The 24,350-nt window shown below is 33.7% G+C and overlaps 3 protein-coding genes across 3 annotated transcripts; all 3 read left to right on the top strand.

Annotated features, from left to right (window-relative positions):
* Nucleotides 1–3,094: 3,094 nt before the first annotated feature.
* Nucleotides 3,095–4,161, top strand: LOC148605268 (uncharacterized). The gene is made up of 2 exons (XM_088550687.1): nucleotides 3,095–3,403; nucleotides 3,694–4,161. Exons 1-2 carry the CDS (start codon nucleotides 3,331–3,333, stop codon nucleotides 4,131–4,133), a joined length of 513 nt encoding a protein of 170 aa, XP_088406813.1. The 5' UTR covers nucleotides 3,095–3,330; the 3' UTR covers nucleotides 4,134–4,161.
* Nucleotides 4,162–6,666: 2,505 nt separating this feature from the next.
* On the top strand, nucleotides 6,667–8,964 carry LOC148605267 (uncharacterized). Its single transcript, XM_088549654.1, has 2 exons — nucleotides 6,667–7,110; nucleotides 7,511–8,964. Exons 1-2 carry the CDS (start codon nucleotides 6,717–6,719, stop codon nucleotides 7,954–7,956), a joined length of 840 nt encoding a protein of 279 aa, XP_088405780.1. The 5' UTR covers nucleotides 6,667–6,716; the 3' UTR covers nucleotides 7,957–8,964.
* A 2,512-nt stretch (nucleotides 8,965–11,476) lies between these two features.
* On the top strand, nucleotides 11,477–14,396 carry LOC148605266 (uncharacterized). The gene is made up of 2 exons (XM_088549655.1): nucleotides 11,477–11,789; nucleotides 13,939–14,396. Exons 1-2 carry the CDS (start codon nucleotides 11,543–11,545, stop codon nucleotides 14,379–14,381), a joined length of 690 nt encoding a protein of 229 aa, XP_088405781.1. The 5' UTR covers nucleotides 11,477–11,542; the 3' UTR covers nucleotides 14,382–14,396.
* The last annotated feature ends 9,954 nt before the right edge of the window (nucleotides 14,397–24,350 follow it).

The following is a 24,350-nucleotide window of genomic DNA, read 5'->3' as shown; positions in this document are numbered from 1 at the left end:
TAGGAAATAAATAATATTGTGTTCTGTTCTTTTCACAACAAAAGTTTAAGTAGAAAAAAATGAAAAAAAAGGAGAGGAATGACGTGTATATATTGTGAATATATTATAAACTGTCATTCAACATGTTCGATTATGTCTCAAAATTCATAATGTTATAATAAGCAACTAATGAGACTTTTGTTTTATATTGATCCAGTATTTAAACTAACCATTAGAAAGATGCTCAGATTTAACACCCATTACACAAAGATCATATTAAAAAAAAGACTTAAGTATATTTAAAAAAAGTTTTAAACTGGGGTTTAATGGGTTAAAAAATACCACTGAATATTATAACCAATTTAGATTTTATTTTATCTCCAACAGAGAAGAGAATACCAGGCCGTCCGATTATTTCTCCTGTTGTTCTCCACCGGAATACTTGGGTAAACTGGTACTATTTTCTGCTACCTATAGCTAAACACCAAGTAATTTACGTACGTGACAGCTCGGAAATTTTACAGTTTCTGAATGACTACAAATTTCCTATGTACTTATGAAATAACGAGCATGTACATTGTGTATTCAGGCCCATTCAGTCATGAACTAATTAAGGCGCTGAAAATGTGTACCGGTACTTTGAAATGAAAAAAAAAAGAAGACTATGCTATTCCACTTTCGAGCAAAGAGAACTAACTTCCAATATTAGAATTAATGCTTAATGCTATTGAATTTAAATGTGCTTACTCTTATTTCATAGAGCATATAGGATGTGCAATGGGGACAGTCCCTAGCCCTGAAATATGCGATATACGAGCGTATGCAGGGGCTGATCCAGACCCTTTTAAAAGGAGGAGTGACAGGCAGGGTTCTTCAGAAAAAGGGGGTACTAGTTCATTATTTGCCTTTTTTTTGTCAATTTTACACATGAAAATACAAATTTTCCTATAAAGAGGGGGCGCCAAACCCGTGCACCCTTCAGGATCCCCCACTTGTATGAAGTTATTAACTTCATTGTTGAAAAGCACAACATAATTATGCATCAGAAGTTCCAGAGATTATGGCTTTATTATCTTTAATGGATCTTTTGATCAACTTCAAATGTTATTTAACATTGTTTCTAAGGAACATTAACTACTCAATTTTACTTTTTTACATTCTTTTAGTCAGTTAATATCTTAGACTTAACTATCTACAAGGGCAAAAGGTTTGAAACAACCAACCTCCTAGATACAATATCCTATATAAAGGGAACTGAAAGTTTTCAATACCTGCATACAAAAAGGGCACATCCATGGAACCTTTAAAGGTATAATTAAAGGTGAAGCCTTACGACACTTAAGATTTAATAATAGTCGAATGTGCCTAATATATAACCTCAACAGTTTTAATTCAAAGAAGCTACTCGACTTCTGAAATTCTGCCAAATTTGCAGCTTGCTCTGTCCACTAGCAGAGCATGTGCTCTATAAAAGAAATAAAAAGTTATTGATATTTGTAACAAAATACCATCCAACAATGCAATACAATCTTGTATATATTTGTTACGAAAGCATTGGGTTTATATAATTAATGACCCTGAATGCTCCCGGCTATTTGAACGACCATCCATTATAACCTTTAAACGAGGAATTAATATAGCAGGATGTGGTCAAACTTGAATAACACGCATCTATCATGAAAAATTAAACCATAAATATTACTCCATAGCACTTTTTGTCTGCTAAAGATGAAATCATCACCTGTTATACCGTTCTTTACAGGGGCGTAGCTGCCTATACGCAAATACGCAGTTGCGTACTTTCGGAAAAGTAACAAAAATAAAAGCACACATTTTAAGGATGAAATAAAGGTTTCATGCAATGACAAATCCTTTTTAATACATAATATAATATACATACTCCAATATACACCATAAAGTAATTCGCGATATCAAAACCATCAATTCCGGAAATGTTGTACTTTTCCATATCCCAAAATTTATCACATATGTATACCATGAACGTAGTATAGGCTCTGAAAAACTGGCTCCAAAATCGTTAAAATTCAGGAGTTTCCCTCAGGGCTTTGCCTTGCCGGACTCACTGGGGGCCGTGAGCGACCCCCCCCCCCGGCCCCACAAGACCCCTCGCCGTAATTTTGCGTACAACTAAAACAGGCCTAGCTACGCCCCTGCTTTAATACGCATATTTACACATTAAATGTAATTACAAAGCTAATTAATACTTAATTTCACTATATACTGGGTGTGTGGGGGGGGGGGCATCTGATGATATATACTTGAGATATATTTGTATATACACTCGGTTTTACTGAACTATAACTGAGATAAAATCATGAAATTATAGTACTCTATATTTGCACTATAGAACAAATATAGGTGTGCAAGAATAAACGATCATGAATTTACTCATAGCTAGATGACTTCCTGCCTAATTGATATATTTTAGGATTCTAAAAGGATAATATATTCAAGGTGATCCATCTAGATTGACCATGCATAATTGATTGTTACGTGGCCTCTTATTATGTTTTAGAGGAAACAAGTTGGAGCAGCTCCTCGTCCAATTCCTGGCTACAGACAAAGCCATGTCTTGTTTAGGACAATGGTAATTTTCATCCATGGCAACCGTCACAAAAATATAGGTTGGGTGGGAGGATTTTTTTTTATTCGTTACCCAGATATTTTGCTGGCCTAATTTGAGCTATTTGATGTATAGAAATGATTGTTCTAAATCCATAGCTTCATCAGTTTTAGAGAAGAAACATCATTCAGTTACTCACCAAGACATGAAAGATTTGTGTGTTATAGTACCTCAATACTAGAAACTGACAAAAAAAATAAGAAGAGCACACGGCAAAAAAAAAATACCAACATTGAAAATTTCAGCCCCCCTCTCAGTATAAAAATGGTCGGTGCCGAATATTCTTTCTAACTTTTATTTAGGCAACCATTAGAGGATATAAGGGGGGCTTTTTTGCTTGCATGTTAAGATTGATTAACTATATAGAAAAAAATGTAACATAGTGGAGCGCCCACTTTCGAAATTTCTGGATCCGCCATGCATTTGGTAACTAAGTTCATGACCCATTTGTTACACATTCTGATAAGGAACGATATGTTTAATAGGTACATACATAGTATTAAGTGTACATCATGATTCTCTGTGTGTTACTACTTGCGTGCAGTTCAGAAGTTTTAGGCTCTGAGACTCACCATGGTAACTACAAGGAAGAAATCCTTGAATCACTTTCACCAATCATAGAAAACTTAGCAACTGAAACTAGGACATGCACAAAAGAGATGATGAGACTAAAACAATAAGTGGAACAGTTGAAATTGGAGCTTTCCATGCAAAAGAAGAAACATTCCACCGGACTATTGGGAAGCACTTTGGTGAAGGATAATCCAGAAAGCCAAACAAGTAAAACTATTCCCTATGCTATCTAATAAGAAGATTTGTACCACATTAATTGATTTTGGAAGTACTAAGCTTGACATTTTTTTTCGCATGCAATATATGTAATCGAGATACGTTGAAATATTCTTTTAATATATACGACTTCGTAGAAGTTTGCATGACATTATATGTGAAAATGCTTGCATGTATCAATACTAAAATGTCAACTTATAAAACCTTTACCCGATATGATGTCCACAAAAAACAAAAACGCCCCTGTCATTGATCCAGATTAATGGTATCCTTCATTTCAGGAAAACGACTCCTCGGGAACACCGGACAGTCGGACCTCACATCCTTCTACGCCTATATGAGCACGAACGAGCCAGTACAAAAACATAAAACTCTGGTCTTCGACGTAACAAGACTGAACTATGGTAAAGGCTACAACAACAACACGGGGGTGTTTATTGCACCGACTTCCGGTCTGTATATTTTCTCCTTTACCGTCCACTCATATACCAACAGCTACGGTAGTTTTGAGCTAGTAGTTAACAACGAGGTTCAAGGCGCCATATTTTCTGACAGTTCCGTATCTACCGAATTGAATGCCGCAACAGTCGTCATACCGTCTTGGGTGAACCAAGGAGACGTCGTTTACGTAAGAACTCATTCAACCTATGGGTCTACGGGATATTTAAGAAGTGATACCTACGCCCGAAGTAGCTTTGCTGCATGGAAGATTTCCAGTTGAATTTAAAATGAATCAATGTTATAATCAATGCTTTCTTTGTATTTTATGCCATTAGCAGATTCTGTCTTTTACTGTGTTGTCCATGGGTCGTCTTAAATACCATTATGCATATGACTTTTTTTCTGGTTATATCATAGACCTGTATTTTAAAAATTACAGGTCTATATTTATATTGACCAAATTCTTCGTCAGGTAAGTACGCCATACCATCCTTCTAATATAACATTCAAATTAATGATATGATATTGACTTAAATGCTGTTTGTGACATATTGACTTAAATGTTGTTTGTGACATATTGACTTGAATGTTGTTTGTGACATATTGACTTAAATGTTGTTTGTGACGTATTGACTTAAATGCTGTTTGTGACATATTGACTTGAATGTTGTTTGTGACATATTGACTTAAATGTTGTTTGTGACGTATTGACTTAAATGCTGTTTCTGAAATATTGACTTACATTTGACTTAAATGCTGTTTGTGATATAATGCACTAATTCATTATTTATATACTTTAGTGTCATCTCTGTCGTCGTCATTTGTATATCAATGTTTGCGATATTTTAGCATATTTTGTCAAGGGTCATTGTAGTTTTACACTTTCAGTTTAAGTGGGGCTCGTGCTATTTCTTTTTCTGCGTGTACTTGTCATGGTTCACTTATTATACAGTCACTTGCACTTTGAAGTATATAGTGATGGGTTTGTCCGTCCTTCCTTCCTTACTTACTTCCATTTTCTTCTCCTACACCACTGTAGGGAATTGAATGAAAAATTCACAAAATATAGTGTTCTTGGTGTCGTTTCCTCCTGGGATTTCCCATCATTCGTACATCCGGCATTGCTACCTTTTTCTTTTAGTAGTAGTATTTTATTCAAGATGGTAATATTTTGTAATGAAGCTCAAAATATTGTAACGCCTGCACTATCATGAAAAAGTCATACTTCCTGACATATGCAACCGAGTCTCTGTGTGAATGCTGTGACTGGTATTGTTATACATGTATTTGTGTAGACTAATTTTGTATATACATATCTTTCGTTAATTTGTTGAGAAACCAAGATTCCAAATGTTGTTAAAATTAATATATATGGATTGCTTTTAATTACTAAAACGATTTGATATTTGTCCAAATCATTCTGAATAGCAAAAATAAGAATGGGTCGAAACTTCCAAATCTAACAGTACGATTTAGAGAGAAACAAACGTTTGCGTCTGCATGGCACAACAGTCAACCTCAGTTAAAATAATGCGAGTTGGAACACCGTCTAGTCTTCAATATGAAAAGACTAAATGGCAAACTTTCGTTGGTATCTATACGAAAGCTTTCGTTAGTATTTATATGAAAAAGACTAAACGACAGCTTTTTGTATCTATACGAATGTTAATCCAGTAAATAAATGTACAATTCAGACAAATATTCATAAGACAATCACGCAATTACAAAAGGTACAATTAAACAAATAAGAACAAGATCCTGACTTTTAAGGATTACATGGTTAAAACGAGGAACGGGAAATTCATGATCCGAGAACATAATTTTGATCAAGAAAGCTGACAAAAAAGTATAAATTAATAATTTTAAAAATTAGCAACTAAAAACTTGTACCAGAAGTATAAACCAGGTGCAACGGTAGAGTAAGCGTCCTCTTATTTTCCTGAAAATATCAATCGAGTTGCTCATATGATGTCAAGTTCGGATTTAAACAGAGAGCGAAATTACAACAATGTGAACAAATATGCTCTCATGATGGAGATTGCCGTACCCTAACGATCAATGACTTCGTTATAACAGCCGTCAAGGAATGGTGTATTAAAATGGAAAATGGTAGTTCGTCATTCACATGTGTTATGATGCCTTCAAATTATACGAAATAATTATACATGTACCCCTTCAAATACATTAGGTTATACATGAATCACCCATGCAGTCTGTCTGTCCACCCGTTCACATATTTGAAATACAATTCCCCCTAAACAGCTCAAGGAATATAGTAAGATTGAGCACCATCCGTAGATCTACACTTAGAAATTAATTATTGTCGGTGGACTTCAAAAGGACATAATCCAACTTGAGGATTGTAGACATAAAAAAATACCGTGAGTGCATCTATCCTTAACCACTCAAGCGATTTTTGTGAAATTTAATGGGAAGGTTGAGCATCAAATTTAAATGTGAACTCACAAGGGAGATAATCCAACTTAAGGGTATAATATGTATCTCCATTTGAAGCAGGGTATTCTCTTTAGTTAGCTTAAATTGCTCACAGTATTTCTAGTTCTATCAACATTTTCTAGCCGTCTGTCCAACTGGGTATAAATAATAAATGATAGTTTTGATGCTTTGGAATCTGAGTTTAACCTACATTTTTTTCATGGTAATCTGTTTCGAAAAATCAACAATCGTTTCTTTTTCTTTAGAATATTAGAATATTAGGGCCTTTTAAGCATGGCTTCTCTGTCCATTGTTAAGTATCTAAATTTAACTTCCATTTGACCTATTAGCCGGATTCCTGAAAGATAAGCATTAGTTTCATAACATATAAACTACTAATGTTAGATAAAATAATTTGATTCCCAACATGGCGTTTATCTGGATTCTAACAGTTTTACTTTCAGTACAGTGTGTAAACGGTGAAACCATCTCCGACCCAGGTCTGTTGCGGAAGCTGGGTAACTTAATTGTGGAGCAAACGCAGGCAATTCAGGAACTAAGGAAAATTGTAACATATTCAAGGAAAGAGACTTCATACCTTAAACGTGAGGTAGGAGATCTAAAAGAGGAGAACAAAATTTCTAAAAGAGAGTTCTCGAGGTTGCAAATGGAAGTTCTTCAAATGAAACAGCAGTTGGATATGTGCAAAAACAAATTATTCTCCTCGCACCATAGCGCCTTGCCTACCAAGGAACTCTCCCTTAGCGACGAAGAATGGAGAAATGAAACAAAACCGCGGGAGAAAATGGCGATTGCAAATCGTAACTATATTTTTTTGTAATTTTCTATTTTGTAGATTTTTGTATAACCCACAAAGTAAAACTATTTAGTTTTGTATCTTAACTTTTCCACAAAATAAAAAAAATCCTATAATGTGTAAATTTGATGCGATACACCCTTATAAAGGGTGGGGGTATGAACTAGATCGTACGAAAATCGTGTGGACGAATAAGCCGACAACTGTATGACATAGTAAGTCCTTCAGACAACGGTCACATTAAAACAACATAGATTCATTTTCACGCAAATACCTTGCATAAACAAAGGTGATATCTCATTTGTATGAATATTCTGCATGGCATATAATATGTTTTAGTTGCCCTTGGCTGTCTTACTCTTCGTGACTTCGCTAATAGTTTTTGTTGTATTTTTTTTTCTTAGACAAACGTCTCCTAATAGACAGTGCTCCATCCCCTGGTATAGTTGCATTCTACGCCTACATGAGCGCTAATGAACCCCTTCAGCAACACAAAACCTTGATATTTGACGTCATCAAAATGAACTACGGTCACGGCTACAGTAACTTCACAGGAGCGTTTACGTCTCCGGTGACTGGGTTGTTTATTTTTACATTCACGGCACACCCATCCGTCAATAGTGCTGCTAGCCTGGAATTTGTGGTAAATGGCCAAGTTCACGGTAAAATTTTCACCGACGGCTCAGAAGGTTGGGAAACAAGCGCCGCCACTGCTGTTTTTCCAGTATGGCTGAACCAAGGGGACGTATGTAATGTCCAGACCCATCCTACTTACAAATCTTTTGGCTTCTTGCAAAATGATAATTTAATGCGTTGTAGCTTCGCCGCTTGGAAAGTCGACAATCATTGACTAAATGTTATTTCAAATGATTTAAGGAACACTAGTAGTAGCTGATTTACCAATCTCTTCTTCCTGACTTTTTGACAGTTTAAGAATAAACAGTGTGAAACGGGTTTTGGAACTTTAAATATAGGAGAGTTCTTCGTGATGTCATCACTTACCTGTGATTTGGTTTTGATTGGCAAAAAAAAAAAAGATTGAGTGGCATGGGCCATCAACTTTAAATTAAGGTCTTTCCCATTTCAATGGGAAGACCTTCTTGTATTTCTTCTGATTATTATTATTGTTCTTTTGTTTCCGCCAGACATTTTGCCAAAGTTTTGACTGAACGTATCACGACAAGATTTTGACAATCTTTTGCAATCTGGCAGGGGACTTTGGAATTCACTCTGTGAGACGTGATCATTTGTCGGTCCAGAGTTATCTGCCCCGTAGCAGAAAAACTAATTTTGCTAAAATTTCTTAAACCGTTTTAGATACACACAAACCGAAAGCTTTATATTTTTTAGAAACCCGGGGCAGTACTATTTGACAAAGTTTCGAAAAGATTTGAGGTTTCGCTAGTTACGCCATTTCGCGACCTAAAATGAAATTGTTCGGTTGGTCACTAAACTTTTAAACCGTAAGTCGTATAGACTTGGGACCTTCACTGTTGATCTTAAATGATTTGCAGTATGTTTTTGGATTTCTTGGTTCTTTGTCAAACTTTGATAAGATAATTTACCTCATTTGTACGGTCATTTCTGAATCTCTATTAGGCACTTTTTTGCTGTAGTTTTTTTTTTGTTTAAGTCTTTATAGTATGAGTTATAACTACTGGCAACGCGGTATTTACTGTCTAAATATGTATCTATGTAGAAAAACTCTCCACCGACATTTAGAACTATATTCGTAAATGGCCAATTCCCATAGTGGTGTCTTTGTCGGTTTCGGTTATTGAAAATCACCTCTCTCTTTGAAAATTGGTGCACACATTGAAAACAACAGTACTTATCCTAATTAATGCATTTTTTTTTTTATAAAACTAATATAAACAATTCATATGGATAAAGACAACCAGTAAAAAATGTTAATACATGCGTGAATGTTAGTTTCTGAAAACTGTCTTTAAAAGTATACTTCCAATACATTTTTCCAAAAAGTGGCTTAGACCTAAATCGGAGATGTCCAGGTTTTTATCAGTAAAAAAAACCACTATTTACGATCTTTAAATGCAAAACAACCACATGTATGGCCTAACATTTAAACAACTGCATAGCGAGAATATCACGATAAATTAATTATTTTCAGTTGTCATTAAAATAGGAAAATCAAAGTACTCATGTACTGAATCAATTTACATTGAATCTTTTAGTTGCCTTAAAATTGCAAGAACAGAGACCGACTTCTTAGTTATCAAAATATTTAAACAGTAATTTTGTAGAGTCACTTTGTTCCGACATTGTTGTTCCAACTTACACAATAAAGGCACATTATTCACACTTATACACAATACTCATACTTTTGTAGAGACTTAAAAGTACGAATTTAGAGTTTACAATCTGAGTTTTATTTTGACCACATTTGTTCAATACACACTCAAATAATACCTTTACAATGGATAATTCTAGGTTAAGTATGTTTAAGTACTTCATAGAGGGGTGGCCATTTGACCTGGAAGTGACAATTGAGACCTTTTGCTTTGAAATACTTTATAATTATCTCCCTTTGAATTTATCTATTTTCATGAAAATCACAAGTTCATTTTGTTCTCAACTAATTGTATTGATGAAATTGACAGGAAAAAATAGTTTATTACAACACAGTTACTACAGAATTCATCTTTCTTATAAGAATCAGAACTATTTTGAAATTTTAACAATTGTTAAAAACCTCGCCTTTTAAAATATATACAAGAAATAAATACTGTCGATCGAGCCGACTTTTCACGCTAGAACACAATAAGTTATTGGCCGTGAGGCAAAAGTCATTTCTCATGAACATGATAGTTGTCAGGGGGAATTGGCGGGAAAGACCTTTCAATTGTTCTGGAACAATTGACCTTTTAATTATAATAACTTTTCCATTTTAAGATAATTGAAAATTCCTTTGGTTCCCAAAATTGCTTATGATATTCTTTTAATCCATGGAATTTTTAAATAAATATTCAGTAAATAGACTTAACAAGCAGAAGATTTTATTTATAATTTTATTTGTAAATAGAGGTTTACATATAAATATCATTACAAATTTATTTTTAAGTAAAAGAATTATAATTTCACAAACAAAATATTATTTTTTCACAAAATCAAAATTGGAGATAAAGTTTTGAAAATTTGGATTCTAATCATGAAATTGACAATTGTTTATTTAGTTGTATATTTGCCAACCATTTTGACACTTAACGATATGCAAATTAGAGAATATGACATCGCTAATTAGATTGGTGAACTCTCCTACACATTTGAGAAGTATATAGAAAACGAGAACGCCTTGCAGTTCGATGTTATTAGTGTAACGGAAGAGCATGATTTGACTCACAAAATTATACTCCGCCACCGAGGATTTATGTGAGAAAACATAGAAAGCAAATCACTGAAGCGTAACGGTGTGCATGCCATCTCCTGTTTTTTTTTTTTTTTTTAAATTCCAGTATTCACCCTGCATACATTATTCAAGAGAATAAGTGATTCACGAAAAATTGAAGAACGAAAATATGAAAATAAAATAAATAAAACCGGCGATCTTTGTCAAGACTTTATGATGACAAATCATGACAGTAGATCGCAAGCAACTTATTTTTTACAGTGAGTTGGTGGAATAATGTAGAAAAGGGCCAAGTATATAAAAAAAGGAAAGAAAGAAGAAAAAGAAGAAAAGACGTTGAAATATTGAGTGGTACATGCATATCTTTCGTAAAAATTGCTTTGGGTATATTTGATTCAAACATTTTGGTGACAAGAAAATGTATAAGCCTAGATATAAAAATAGGGATGTTGTTGCGATTGCCGATGAGACAGTCATCCACCAAAAGTAAAGCAATAAACAATTAAGCTTCATGTTGATTAGGGAATGTTATAAATTTGATTGCAGGTCTGTAGACAAATTGCAATAAAACCTTTTAAATTATTTCACTACCGACAAGCAAACCCTCCTTTCCTAAGGGAATTCAAGGGAACCAGGATTCGAATGGTAATAAAACATAACGATGGACAAGGAAAACAGACATACACAGCAAAGAATATGTAACCAAAATAATACGTACAAAAAAAAAACAAAAGCGGACTCTACTGAAAACTGGGAGATTCGTGGCTAAGATTCCCATGTATGGTACGTTTAACGTAGTGTCATTATTTTTTAAACCAAGTGTGTATGAAAGATTGAATTTCTGGAATGCTCTTTGTTTGTCGGTCTTGACAACCACAAAACTGCTTAAATCAAAATTTACCTCAGTTTTACAACTATGACTTAAAAGCATACATTTTTGCAAAATAAATGTTGTCCAATATTCAGACATTCAGGTCAATATTTAATCATATTCGTGATCGAATTTAAGAGAACATTTTGATAAGAAGATAATTTCTTTGACACAACAAACAGAAAATAGGAGTTTATCATGTTAGTTTTCTGTATGTTTCTCTTTTGGACTAAAGAAGTTTTAGGTTCAGTGGCTTGCAATGAAAGCTGCAAGGAGGAAATCCTATCATCGCTAACACCAATCATCGAAAGCTTAGTGACTGAGACTAGAACATTGAAACAAGAGGTCCAGCATTTGAAGTTAGAACTTGAAATACAGAAGAAGAAAAATTCTGTTGGATCCATTGGTCAGAAATTGGTTCACGATTATTCGGAAAGCGGAACAAGTAAAATTACTCACATATTACTAGTATTTGAAAAGACAAAAAAGAAGATTTATGTCAGTACATTTCATGATATGCAAGCCACGTCATCTATCAATTGAACAATGCCTTGTCCATATCTTAAAACTACATAGTGCATTTAAAGGAAAGTACTTACAGAATTACCATTCGATTTCTTCTCTTTTGTTGGCAGGGGCTATGATAATAGGCGGGATAACAATTTTCAAGAAAGTAAAAAGCAGGGCAGATCATAAGGAAAAAAAAAACAAAAGACAGGACCTATTCTTCTCGTAGGAATTACATTTTGTAATTGTTTATGTTTAAATCTAAGTGTGACGCTTTGCATCGAAGAAAAAACAAGACGCTCTCGAAGAGCCTGAATCGCTCATCTTGCAAGCTAAATGTCCTTTTAACTAAGTAAGTGAAGTTGTCATGCTTTGTTACCATGTTTGACAAAATAAAATGCTGAAAAAGAGCATATATTGATGACTGCTGTAAGTTCAACTGAGTACGTAAGGCGCTGTAAAATGTTGGAAATGCACTCACCGTTTTTTAGAACCTCTGGGGAAAAAAATCGAGCACGGGTCCCCCCTATGCCCTGTCATTCCAACGGGGCTAAGGGGGCATTAGCCCAATATACATTTGCTGAAAAAGAACATAAATGGAGTTAAACCATGACTATCCAACATTTTTTTCCTCACCGTTCATACCAGGAGACCATGTTTACTACATAAACCAATTATCGTTAAATTCATAGCAAGTATAAAAATTAGCAAGAAAATGGCCGTCCAGAACGACCTGTGGTCATCACCATCCAACTTAAAACACATAGTTTCATATACAAGCCAAAAATCATTGGAATCTGAGCAACTGGGGAAAATGGTCGCAAAATGACCGCCTAAAATTAATTTCAATACTGCCAGTCAAATCAGAATATCATGTTTATCTTATAAGTAGCTTTCAATTTCATTATTCTTCTATAATTGAGGAAAAATAGCAAAATAAAAAGGTAATTTGACCCCTATGTTCAACTTTTAGTAACGAGTCGAGGCGCCATGTTTTTTTTTACCAATAAAAAATTTTAAATGATTAGTTTGTGCAGAATTCCTAAAAGAATTAGGCCAACTTTTATTAAATTTTGTTGCAACTGGTTTCAGATAATTGTACACGTGAAAAACGAGAACAAATCTGTTTCAGGGCCATAACTCCTACAATAGGCAACTAATAAATTTGAAATTTTCGGTAAAGGCCCGTCTCCTGATGGTGAACAGTATAACTCTCCATCAGAACTTTGCTAAATTCAACGATTTTTGAGTTATATTTGCCAAACAAACTGTATTTCGATCCCCATGTTTTATTTTTAGTAACAGCGGTAATGTTTTTTTCACAAATAAAAAATCCAGGATACCCTAAAATCGGTAATACCAACTTTTATTACATTTTGCAGAGTAAATTCTGAGAAGATTTTTGAACGTAATAACATAAAAAACAGCAAAAAAAAAAAAAAAAAATCCAAAAAGGGCAATAACTTCAACATGGGTCAACAGGTCATTTTCACCAAAATTTGACCACAGACAGATCTCATCATGTTGAATACTTTTATCCATGCCTGAATTTGGTTAAATCTAACGGTTTTGGAGATATGCAAAAATCTGCTGTCCCCTATGTTACATTTTTAGTAACAGAAGCCATGTTTTATTAACATAACAAAAGTCCAAGACGACGACGGCCCGCTAAGTGATGGCAATAGCTCATATGGGCTACGGCCAGGTGGGCCAAAGCAGGACCTATATTTTCTCGAAGTGAAAATGCCAAATAGAAAATCATAGCCCTCCACTAACATTCAAACTATTATCCCTAGGAGGTGAAGCACTGTTGTTTGTAGACATATTAATACATAGCGTGTTTAATATTCATGTAGTCAAAGCGGTGTCATGTTATAGCTAATTTATATAGTCATATTTATATGTACCATGGCGTTTGTTCGACGGTCGTTAAATGAACGCAACTCGAAAACAAAACAAAGAAAACAAAATTCAGACAATTTTAGAATTCGAAAAACGTGCATAATTTTCGATGTGGAGGCAATATCGAAGATGCAAAAACTTTCTTACATCGTTCAAACAGCTTATATCTCTATTTTTGTTTTTAGGAAAACGACTCCTTGAGAATACCGAACAGTCGAATATCGTAGCCTTTTACGCCTACATGGGCACACACGAGCCAATGCAAAAGCACAAAACTCTGATCTTCGACGTGGAAAAAATGGACAAAGGCAAAGGGTACAACAACGACACAGGAGTTTTCATGGCACCGACTTCGGGTTTATACATCTTTTCATTCACAATACATTCGAATAGCAATAGTTACGGTAGTTATGAATTAGTTGTCAACCACGAGGTTCTAGACGCAATATTTAATGACAGTTCAAATAACGGCGAAATAAGCGGTTCAACAGCCGTCATACCGGTGTGGGTAAACATAGGCGACGTCGTATACGTCAGAACTCATTCTACGTATGACGGGACTTCAGGATATATATATAGCGGTATATATGCTAGAAGCAGCTTTGCCGCATGGAAAGTTTCGAATTAAAGTTATATAAACCAGTATTTTTCTCATTCTTTCTGTAGTAGATAAATCTTACGGGACCAACAGTCCCGCAGCCTGTTGAACCCGGTATACTCTGGGATCATTGTGGACATGAAATTCGTATTGGATACTATTTTACTGTGGAAAGACTAAGACATGTTGGTACCCAATTCACTGTCATTTCTAAAACAGATTTTTCCAAGCAGAAATCTATTTTATTTTGTTTATAATAACTGAATATAACTAACTCCAGGTAATATACACGTCGCCATATGGTAATCTACAGATGAAATCAGTTCTAAACCCTCACAAAACTGTCACAGATCTGTCAGAAGAACAATTCTATGACAAATTTAGAACAGTTATAGGGCCGCTCTACTAGTAGAACAGTTCTCGTAGAGCTGCGGCACTGCTAGAACTGTCTGAAGTGCTGACTCTAGCAGCAGAACAGTAGGAAGAGCTGGCTCTAGTAGCAGAACAGTAGGAAGAGCTGGTTTTAGTAGCAGAACAGTAGGAAGAGCTGACTCTAGTAGCAGAACAGTAGGAAGAGCTGGCCCTAGAACTGTTCTATGACACTTATAGAACTGTTCTAGAGTCGGCTCTTCAGACAGTTCACCTGAGAGGTTAGAACTGTCCTAGAGTCGGCTCTCCAGACAGTTCACCTGAGAGGTAAGAAATAATCTTATCTGTAACACTCCATTGAATTTCATAACAATCATGTAAGTTGTTAAGGAGGAGTTGAAATTCGCTTAAGTCTGACAGTTGTCATTTCTACAATTGTTGTCCGAACATAAATTCCTAATAATATGCACATCTTCATATAGTAATTTAACATTGAGTTTCATTACAATCCTGCCGGTCATTAATGAGGAGTTGTGGGCTGTTTTGTCTTCTTCTGAAATACGCTTAAGTTCCAACGGACATCATTTCTCTGATTTTTATTCAAACATCAATTCCTGAAAATATGCTCATTTCCATATGGTAATTTAACACCCTATAAATTAAGTTTCATAACAATCCTGCAAGTCGTTGAGGATGAGTTGCGGACAATGCATCAGACGTTTTGCTAAAAAAAAATGCCTTAGTTCCAATGGCCATCATTTCTACAGTTTTTTACCGAACATTAATTCCTAAAAATATGCTCATTTCCATATGGTAATTTAAAACCCTACAAATCAAGTTTCATATTAATCCTTAATTAAGGTTACAGACCACCAATTCAACCAATGAGCATTTGGAACGTACGCAAAAATAGTCCTACGCAGAAATTACCCCTGTTCCTCATAGTGCTGTGAAAACAGTTCTCATCTTATTTTAAAAATTTAAACAGTTTCTGAAAGGAAAAACATTTCTGTACATTTTATAGGTGCATTTTGCTTCTTGTGATGTGAAGCCTAATCTCCATAATGATTTTTAAATATACCCCTATCTTGTGAAAACACTGGGATTTCCCATGCTATTTATAGACCCTTCACTTCCGGTGACCAGTACTGCACTGCAAGTCTGCTAACCCCACATGCCATTCTGAGGATTGTGAGCTGACATATGTAGAATCATGCTGATATATAGTCATCTGCAGGTTAAAGTTAAGGTAAAGTCCAGAGAAGCCATTGAATATTGTGAAATTAGCATAGAAGCCTATGGGAAGTGGAATTAGTGGTTTTTAGCCTTAAGTTGAAGCCATGGCAAAATGAAAAGTTTCTTGAAATAGCTTTAAACTACTTGAAGATCTTGTTAACTTTGCCATGAGAGGAATACACTACAAAAATCCTTCAAAATATGCATTTTTTTTAAGTTATAGGTCCAAATTATGGAAAATTGGTCTTTTTGGCTGATTTTTATGTCCTATCTTGTAAAAAGTGTAGAAAATTTAGTAAAAATATCAAATATTAAACTTTGAGGGCTATATTTACCTAAATATGGTAGTAATAAGCACTTGAAATCAAGTTTTGTGTAGATTTGAGCAAAAATTAGGTTAGAAATGAGGAAAAACTGACTTTCATTACTGCAGTTAAGGCCATATAAGCATTCCCCTATGGCAACATGGAAAATCCATTATTGAGCACTTATTTTTGCTTTAGGTGCCCTTTACTGGTCATGTTTTAATGTGAAAACACTGTATTTACAAATTTAAAGCCAAATATATCACCTTTTGTGAAAATTTAAAGATTTAGGATTTTTGACGTGATCAAGAAAAAGGGGGAGGCATGTCAGAAATAAATTTTTAAAAATAGACCAATTTCTCAGAAAATGATTACTTTTAAAACTATTTCTTCATTAATATTGTTAAAAAACAAGTTGTGATTGATATTTTTTATTTGAAAAGTCAGAAAAAGTTCTTTGCAAATATTTAATGCATTTCAGTATGGTAGAATATTTTCACTTTTTTGCTGGCACAACTTGGTTACCCTATATTTAAAAATCAAATATTTAAAAAAGTGCTTGTCACATTTCACTGAAACTTTGCAAATGCATTCAGTATGTGTGTAGGAAGATACCTGTATAGTTATTTATTTTTTCTAAGACAAAAAGTGACTGTTTAGGTTACAGACCACCAATTCAACCAATGAGCATTTGGAACGTACGCAAAAATAGTCCTACGCAGAAATTACCCCTGTTCCTCATAGTGCTGTGAAAACAGTTCTCATCTTATTTTAAAAATTTAAACAGTTTCTGAAAGGAAAAACATTTCTGTACATTTTATAGGTGCATTTTGCTTCTTGTGATGTGAAGCCTAATCTCCATAATGATTTTTAAATATACCCCTATCTTGTGAAAACACTGGGATTTCCCATGCTATTTATAGACCCTTCACTTCCGGTGACCAGTACTGCACTGCAAGTCTGCTAACCCCACATGCCATTCTGAGGATTGTGAGCTGACATATGTAGAATCATGCTGATATATAGTCATCTGCAGGTTAAAGTTAAGGTAAAGTCCAGAGAAGCCATTGAATATTGTGAAATTAGCATAGAAGCCTATGGGAAGTGGAATTAGTGGTTTTTAGCCTCTTTATAGACCCTTCATTTTCCGGTGACCAGTACTGCACTGCAAGTCTGCTAACCCCACATGCCATTCTGAGGATTGTGAGCTGACATATGTAGAATCATGCTGATATATAGTCCTCTGCAGGTTAAAGTTAAGGTAAAGTCTAGAGAAGACATTGAATATTATGAAATTAGCATAGAAGCCTATGAGAAGTGGAATTAGTGGTTTTTAGCCTTAATTAAGTTCAACATCCGTAATTTCTATAATTTTTATCCAAACATAAATTCCTGACAGTCATAACAATGCTGCTAGCAGCTTAAAAAGTAGTTCGGATATATAGACGGACAGACAGGTTTAAACCTATTTACCGCAAAGTTCGTTTGCGAGGGGTATAACAAGCTGCATATCTGATACATGGAGCAAGCCCTGTGTTCCGAGCTGATTTCTGGTGTTTATTAAATAATATTTTAATTTGATGAGAATCCTGCCATTTGATTGGTTTGTTGACAAAAATCAACAGTCTCAATTATATAAACTAACTTGCTATTTAGGCAACGCCCACCTTATACGGAGCTACTTTTTGTTTGTCAACATCCGAAACACCGTTTTCAGTCACATTGTAACGTTGAAACGTTTTTGTGACAATAAATTATTAACTAACTTTATGTCCGTCGGGTTTATGTCAAATTCCTGCTTTAATAACTGTGTCTTCAATTTTGGAAAATAACAGAACATTTTCTAGTGATGAAATGACAGCGTCTTGCCGCTGATTTTAAAATGGCGGCCAATTTGCTTACTAGAATTACTACACGGCGGGAAAATTAAAGTTGCTATTTACTCAGTGTTAATAAAAGTGATGGATATATCATTTTTTTTATTTTCAATTAAAATATAATGAATGTATTCAATGTCTGAATAGTTTATACGCTATGACCTAATTTGGGTCCGTTTACGCTGAAACATAATCTGCTTCGCGGATTATTCACATATTTTACCATTATTGCAGAACTATAGGGACCAGTGACTCCATTTTCAGTAGCAAACTTCCTCTAGCAGGGAGTAAAAATATAGAAAACTTCAACGAATCTCCTTGTAAATTATTTATATAGACTTTAATACGGTTTTCTTCAAACAAAATACACAAAACTCTTCTTCACAAGTCTTCTTTTATTTCATATTTTTCTCAAATATTGGAAGTATAAATAAATATTAGTGACCTATTTTGTCATTGTTATAGACAGAGAGTAAGAATCAGGAGCCTAACACAACCAAAATTCTTGCATAGTCACAAATCTAAGAACAGAATGTGTACACTTAAGGCCAAATTAAATTAATTCTTTGTTTTTTGAAAAATACTGTTGCAAACCTGAAGTTAAAACATTGAACCCAAACTCTTCCCCCCCGCCATACAGTATTGCCTAGATTGTTATTTTATATTTTAGTACTCAATAACTATGATAATATTTGAATTCCTTTTTAACAAACATTGTATACAATATTGCTGCATGTAGCCATATGACCGTCTCACTTGGCACTAGTTTAATCTGAAACATTAAATCAAGTTCAATAATTCCCCTAAAATTTGTTGGTTCTAAGTGGCAGTATAAGATGATCAAGTATACATGGTGCCACATCACCCCTCAAAATTTCAACAAAATCCTTTCATTTTTTTTCTCAGACTCAAACAAAGAACAAAAAATTAATTTATAGTGGCCTTCCAATCAACAGCAATAATCAACCATAACATAATGTAAACATGGTTGTAATAATATGTTCTATTTAACAACAAAGATCTATATAATATATATTTTCCCTCACAGTAATTCTTGAGAGGCTGTTCTTATAGATTCCAGGCAGATTCTATGATATATGTAGAGCATAGTAATATGTTTATGTTCCAATGTTGTGATGTCCGAAAAATTAATAGGATCAATTTACTTTGTGTTGCCCATATCATTCAACCTGCCTAGTTTCTATATGGACAGTCTTTTAAATAGACCTATTTTCCTTTCCATTTCTTTACATTAAGGAGGTAGACCTAGGGTAAGGGACACAACTCTTACAAATAATTGGAACATCTGTATTCATCATTTTACATCAATCACATGTAAGCATCAAAGTAACTTGGACTGATTTCATTCTGATTCAAAGGAAAGCTTAAAAGGCTTTGGTGAAATTTAATATGATACAAACATATCACTGATTTCAAGAGTTAAGCCCCTTACCCTAGGTCTACCTCCTTAAGTCATTATGAATGTCAAACAAAACTTTATTTAGACTAAGTCAGTTTACACAGGCCAATATAAAACTATTATAAAGATATTCCCTACTTGGGAGTTGTAAGAATTATCTCCCATTTTTAGGTATTTCTTTACACAAACAACAGCAAGTATCTCATTAAAATTCTGCAAACATTACCCCCCCCCCCCCAAAAAAAAAAAAAAAATGCCCTCATTAATCTTGAAGTTACAGCGCTGGTTACAATTTTTCTTTTTTTAGTATAAAAAGTGTAAATAGGATTTAAAAAGTATGGTACAATCTTCAAGCTGTCACTTTTTTAAAAATATAAAAAAAAAAAACAAGAAGGTTAAATTCAAAGAACAATACTTCCTCTGTTGAAAGACACCTCGTGTAGATGAGAGATAACTCGATAACTCTGTATATTGATACTGACGTTTTTAAGTTCATCAACCTACAGTATATTAAGGAGGCAAAAACCTGGGATTTTATAAATTTTTAGGTTTTTCTAATATTGAATACAGCCCTGGCCTATTTTGTTTATAGGTTTCAACGCAAAGGCAAAAATGTTTCTAAAAAACACTTTCTGAAAAGATTTGAAAGAGTCATCAACTGATACAAAATACTGTAAATAAAAGAAAACACTTGTCAAGTATACAAGACAACTGTTTGATTTCAAAAGCCATTTGTAGTCATATAGCAGACATCAAGGATAGATGCTTCCATGGTTGAAGTTGACGTTAAATCTAGGTAAAACTTGCAGCTGAAACTTGAGGTAGACCAAACTTATGGGGCATAACACTTACAAAATCATTGGTATGTTTGGGTAAACCATTTAACGTGACTACCATCTAAGTAACTTAAGATTGATTTCCGAATTGCTCATTTACTTTTGTTACTTTGTATGATTTTAGTTGCTTTGTGTTCTTTGTTGTGTATGTCTGTTTTACATGTATGGTCTTTGTCCCTGGATTACATTCTTTTAATTACCACTATAACCTTGGTTCTCTTGATTACTCTTTCATTCTGAATACTTGAAAGATTAATTTGATTACAATACAAAAATATTACTGACTTGATGAGTTATTTCCATTACCTTCCTTATGTGTTAATTTCAGTAATTCTTACTTTGTACCATTCTTCATATCACCACTAACACTGTGATTGTTTTGATCTGAAGTCAATACTAATGAATATTGGAAATTATTAGAATATTCTTATTACAGAGAAAAAAGAAAGGTTGAACTAACATTTTTTTACAATTAGCAATATGTGAACTTTTAACATCTGTGCAAAGAAAACCAGTAACAATCTGTTTATTGTAATTTTGCCTGTGATACTGTTCTCATTCTACTGTGTTAGAAAAGGAAATCATCAACAGGTAAATCAATGGCAGGGCTGTACAAATGGGGGTGACTGAGGAGTGACTGCACCCCTTTGAAAACCAACAGGCACTATTAAACTTGTCATTTTGATTCAACTGTGACTCTTGAAGTTGACATTTTGTATGAACTATGAAGTTTGCACACCCTATGGAAAATCCTGTGTATGGCCTGAATGGAAAGTTCATTTACATTGCTAGTATCAACAGTTTTTTTTTAAGTTACCAAAGCAAGGAGGTGGTCAGTGACAAACTCCCACAGAAAAAAAATGTAGAATAGCCCCCCCCCCTTTTAAAAAAAAAAAAAAAAAAGGAATCCACATTTTCAGATCTGTTTGTGCTACCTGATGACAATTCCTAATTTTGGCCGTATTTTATGAACATAATCTGTAAATCCATAAATTTGTGGTTTTTAACAAAGAAGAGATTAACAATTTATAGAACATATATAATTTGCAGTCAAAATCTGTCGAAACTACAAAGAATCCTTAAAGAAACTGCTGCATTTCATATATTCACATAAAACAGAAAGAAGGTAAAATTTGGCCCACAACTTCAGCATCTATCCTTGATTTCATTGCATTCTTCCTATAATAACATGTATATCCAAAGCTGCCATACATACATTGTAAATAGTTGGGAATTTGATTCCAGTCAAATGTAAAGTGAGACAATTTACATAATGTTATATTCATGTGTTGAAAAAAAAATACATCTGATATCAGCTTTGCTACATTTGTAAATAGTCGTAAGTGTACAATCATTCAAAAGTTTTGATGTTATTTCATTTTTTCTTATTTTCACAATCAATTTAACAATAAAGTCTTCTTATAAAAACAACCACTGACACCAACCTATCTACTCCACTTACTTAACCACAAATTTTAGAGTTAGTGAGTGCCAAGAAACAAAAAACAATAGCATGAGTGAAAAAAAAATTAAATTAAATTCTCCTTAAAATCCTTCCTAAATTCCAATACCGACCAACTGCTAGAAATTGAATCGGGGCAAAGTCAGGGAATTCGCACAGTATAAATACATATGTATACCCACATGTTCAAAGGAAAAAATGCGGAAAATTTTAAAAGAAGAGATTCCAGATTATCATTCTCATTTTAGTCAATATTTTGCCCAAAATTAACAGAATTTTCCAACAAAAAGGAAGTTTCAAGGTTGGAACCCCCTCTAGGACCGACTGATGTAATAAATCATTCATTTAAGCCTCAAAAATGTATAGTTCATGTTTTCTTTTTTTATCAAAAACTCTTAAATACCTACAATATTATCTATTAAGAAAAAAAAAGATCTGGCATACATGTACAGTCTTTCCAAAATAGATTTCCTACTTGTCTACCCAAAACCCAAATTCAACATTTTTCTCCTATTCAATCAGGCAATAATTTCTATTTGACTGCCTGAATTTATGTCCTACATATATGTTGGCCAGACAGTGTATCATACAGATAATTGAAATCTACAAATTTTCTACAAGAAATCATTTTCCCAGAATACTTATTTTTGCTATTTTTTGGTCCTCCTTAAAACTGCAAAAATTAAACCAGTCATAGAAATAATTTAATTGAAATATTCTTTTGAATCAAGACACTCACTTCACAGGAAAAATTGCAACAATTGTTTTTCATGTTTAGGGCCACAATAAAAAAACATATATTTTCAATTAAAATATAAATATATAATTCTCTCTCATCAAAATATCAAGAGGTAAACAAATGTTTCCCTGATGATTTCAATCATTTCATTTAAATTTTGGCAGAATATGCAGTTTATGATTTTGATACATGTATATTTCTATATAGGTCCTAAATATATATTTCAATTTTTCCTATGTAACTTAAGGAGGTAAACCTAAGGTAAGGGACATAACTCTTGAAATCAGTGATATGTTTGTATCATGTTCAATTTCACCAAAGCGTATGAAGCTTTCGTTTGATAAAAAAATGAAAACAGTCAAAGTTACTTTGACGCTTACATGAGATTGATGTAAAATGCTAAATACAAATGTTCCACTGATTTGTAAGAGTTGTGTCCCTTACTCTAGGTCTACTTCCTTAATGTTGGGATATACAAAAGTATGGTAAATATTGTTCAAATGCTGTATCAATATAAATATTCATGGAGTGTTGTTTTGTGACATACAATACTGATCACTTACAATGAAAATAGTCCTAAGGCATTTATACTTGGCATGAAGAATATGTTCACTGTCAATTCTAAGATTGAGGTTAAAATGATGAATGAAAAAGGTGTCCATTATTACAAATTGCAGTTTTAGCAGCACAATTCAACACTGCTTCATAACAGAAAAATCATCTAATAACATGACAGAGACTAAATGTTAACAAAATGCGTACAAAACTGTTAAAAAAAATACTAGCTGCCGAGACTTTCAACATTCCAATACAACTATCCATTGCATTTCATGATCTGAAAGTTTTCAATTACTACAGCAAAAAAAATGATAATGTTCAGGGTAGAAATTTGGTCTTAACTTGATAAAAAGACAATCTCCTGATGAACTGTCATTTGACAAGTAGATTTAAACTTTCTATAAGACACCAATTTAAATATTCAAACCTATGGAATGATGGAAAGTTTATATATTCTTGTCAAATGTTCATTTAACTACCTAAGGTAGTTTATATAAGGTCAATGTCATTCAATCAAGGGAAGACCAATCCTATCCTCTGAAGTTAACTAATTCACTCACTGTAAAAAATGGTTTAGACAATTTGCACAAAATACTGAGAAAATAGAGCAAGCTGCTACAGTTTCAAAGCATGACAGCATCTACTACTAAATTGATGGTTGCAATTGTGTTCCAGCATTAACAATAAAGTTTAAAAAAATGTATAACTCATAACTGATACATAAACCCTTCAAATACATGCAACAGTTAAAAGAAACTTAGTTAACATGCTAGCATACTTCAATATTGCCTTGCACTGTCTCTGGGGAAATAGAACTATACAGATGCATGCACTTCTATGTCTATCACTTGTTTTTACATAACTAAAGCTACATCAGGAAATTGGGTGGAGTTTCACTGACTGGATATCTCTAGTTCCCTTCAGTAAATTTTCAATTTGATATTTATGTAATTAACTGGGGACCACAAATCATATTTATTTTTCTGGTGTACATATCTATCACAACATGCTACACATGAAGGGCCTATGATGACAATTTGAGTTGTTTGAAATCTCAATTTTGCAAATGAAACATGTAGAATACATGTCAAAATACATGTGGTGACACAAACACGTTAATAAAAATGAAATTATAAATGACAATGTACAATGCTGTTCTTGTTGTAACACTTCTGTACTAACATGTGGATTTCTAAA

Source organism: Perna viridis, chromosome 10 (genome assembly GCF_037379345.1).
Source record: "Perna viridis isolate PV_CMFRI_1.1 ecotype Kerala chromosome 10, ASM3737934v1, whole genome shotgun sequence".
Classification (NCBI taxonomy): domain Eukaryota; kingdom Metazoa; phylum Mollusca; class Bivalvia; order Mytilida; family Mytilidae; genus Perna; species Perna viridis.
Note: the sequence above shows the minus strand (reverse complement) of the source record. Positions and strands in the feature narration are given on the sequence as shown.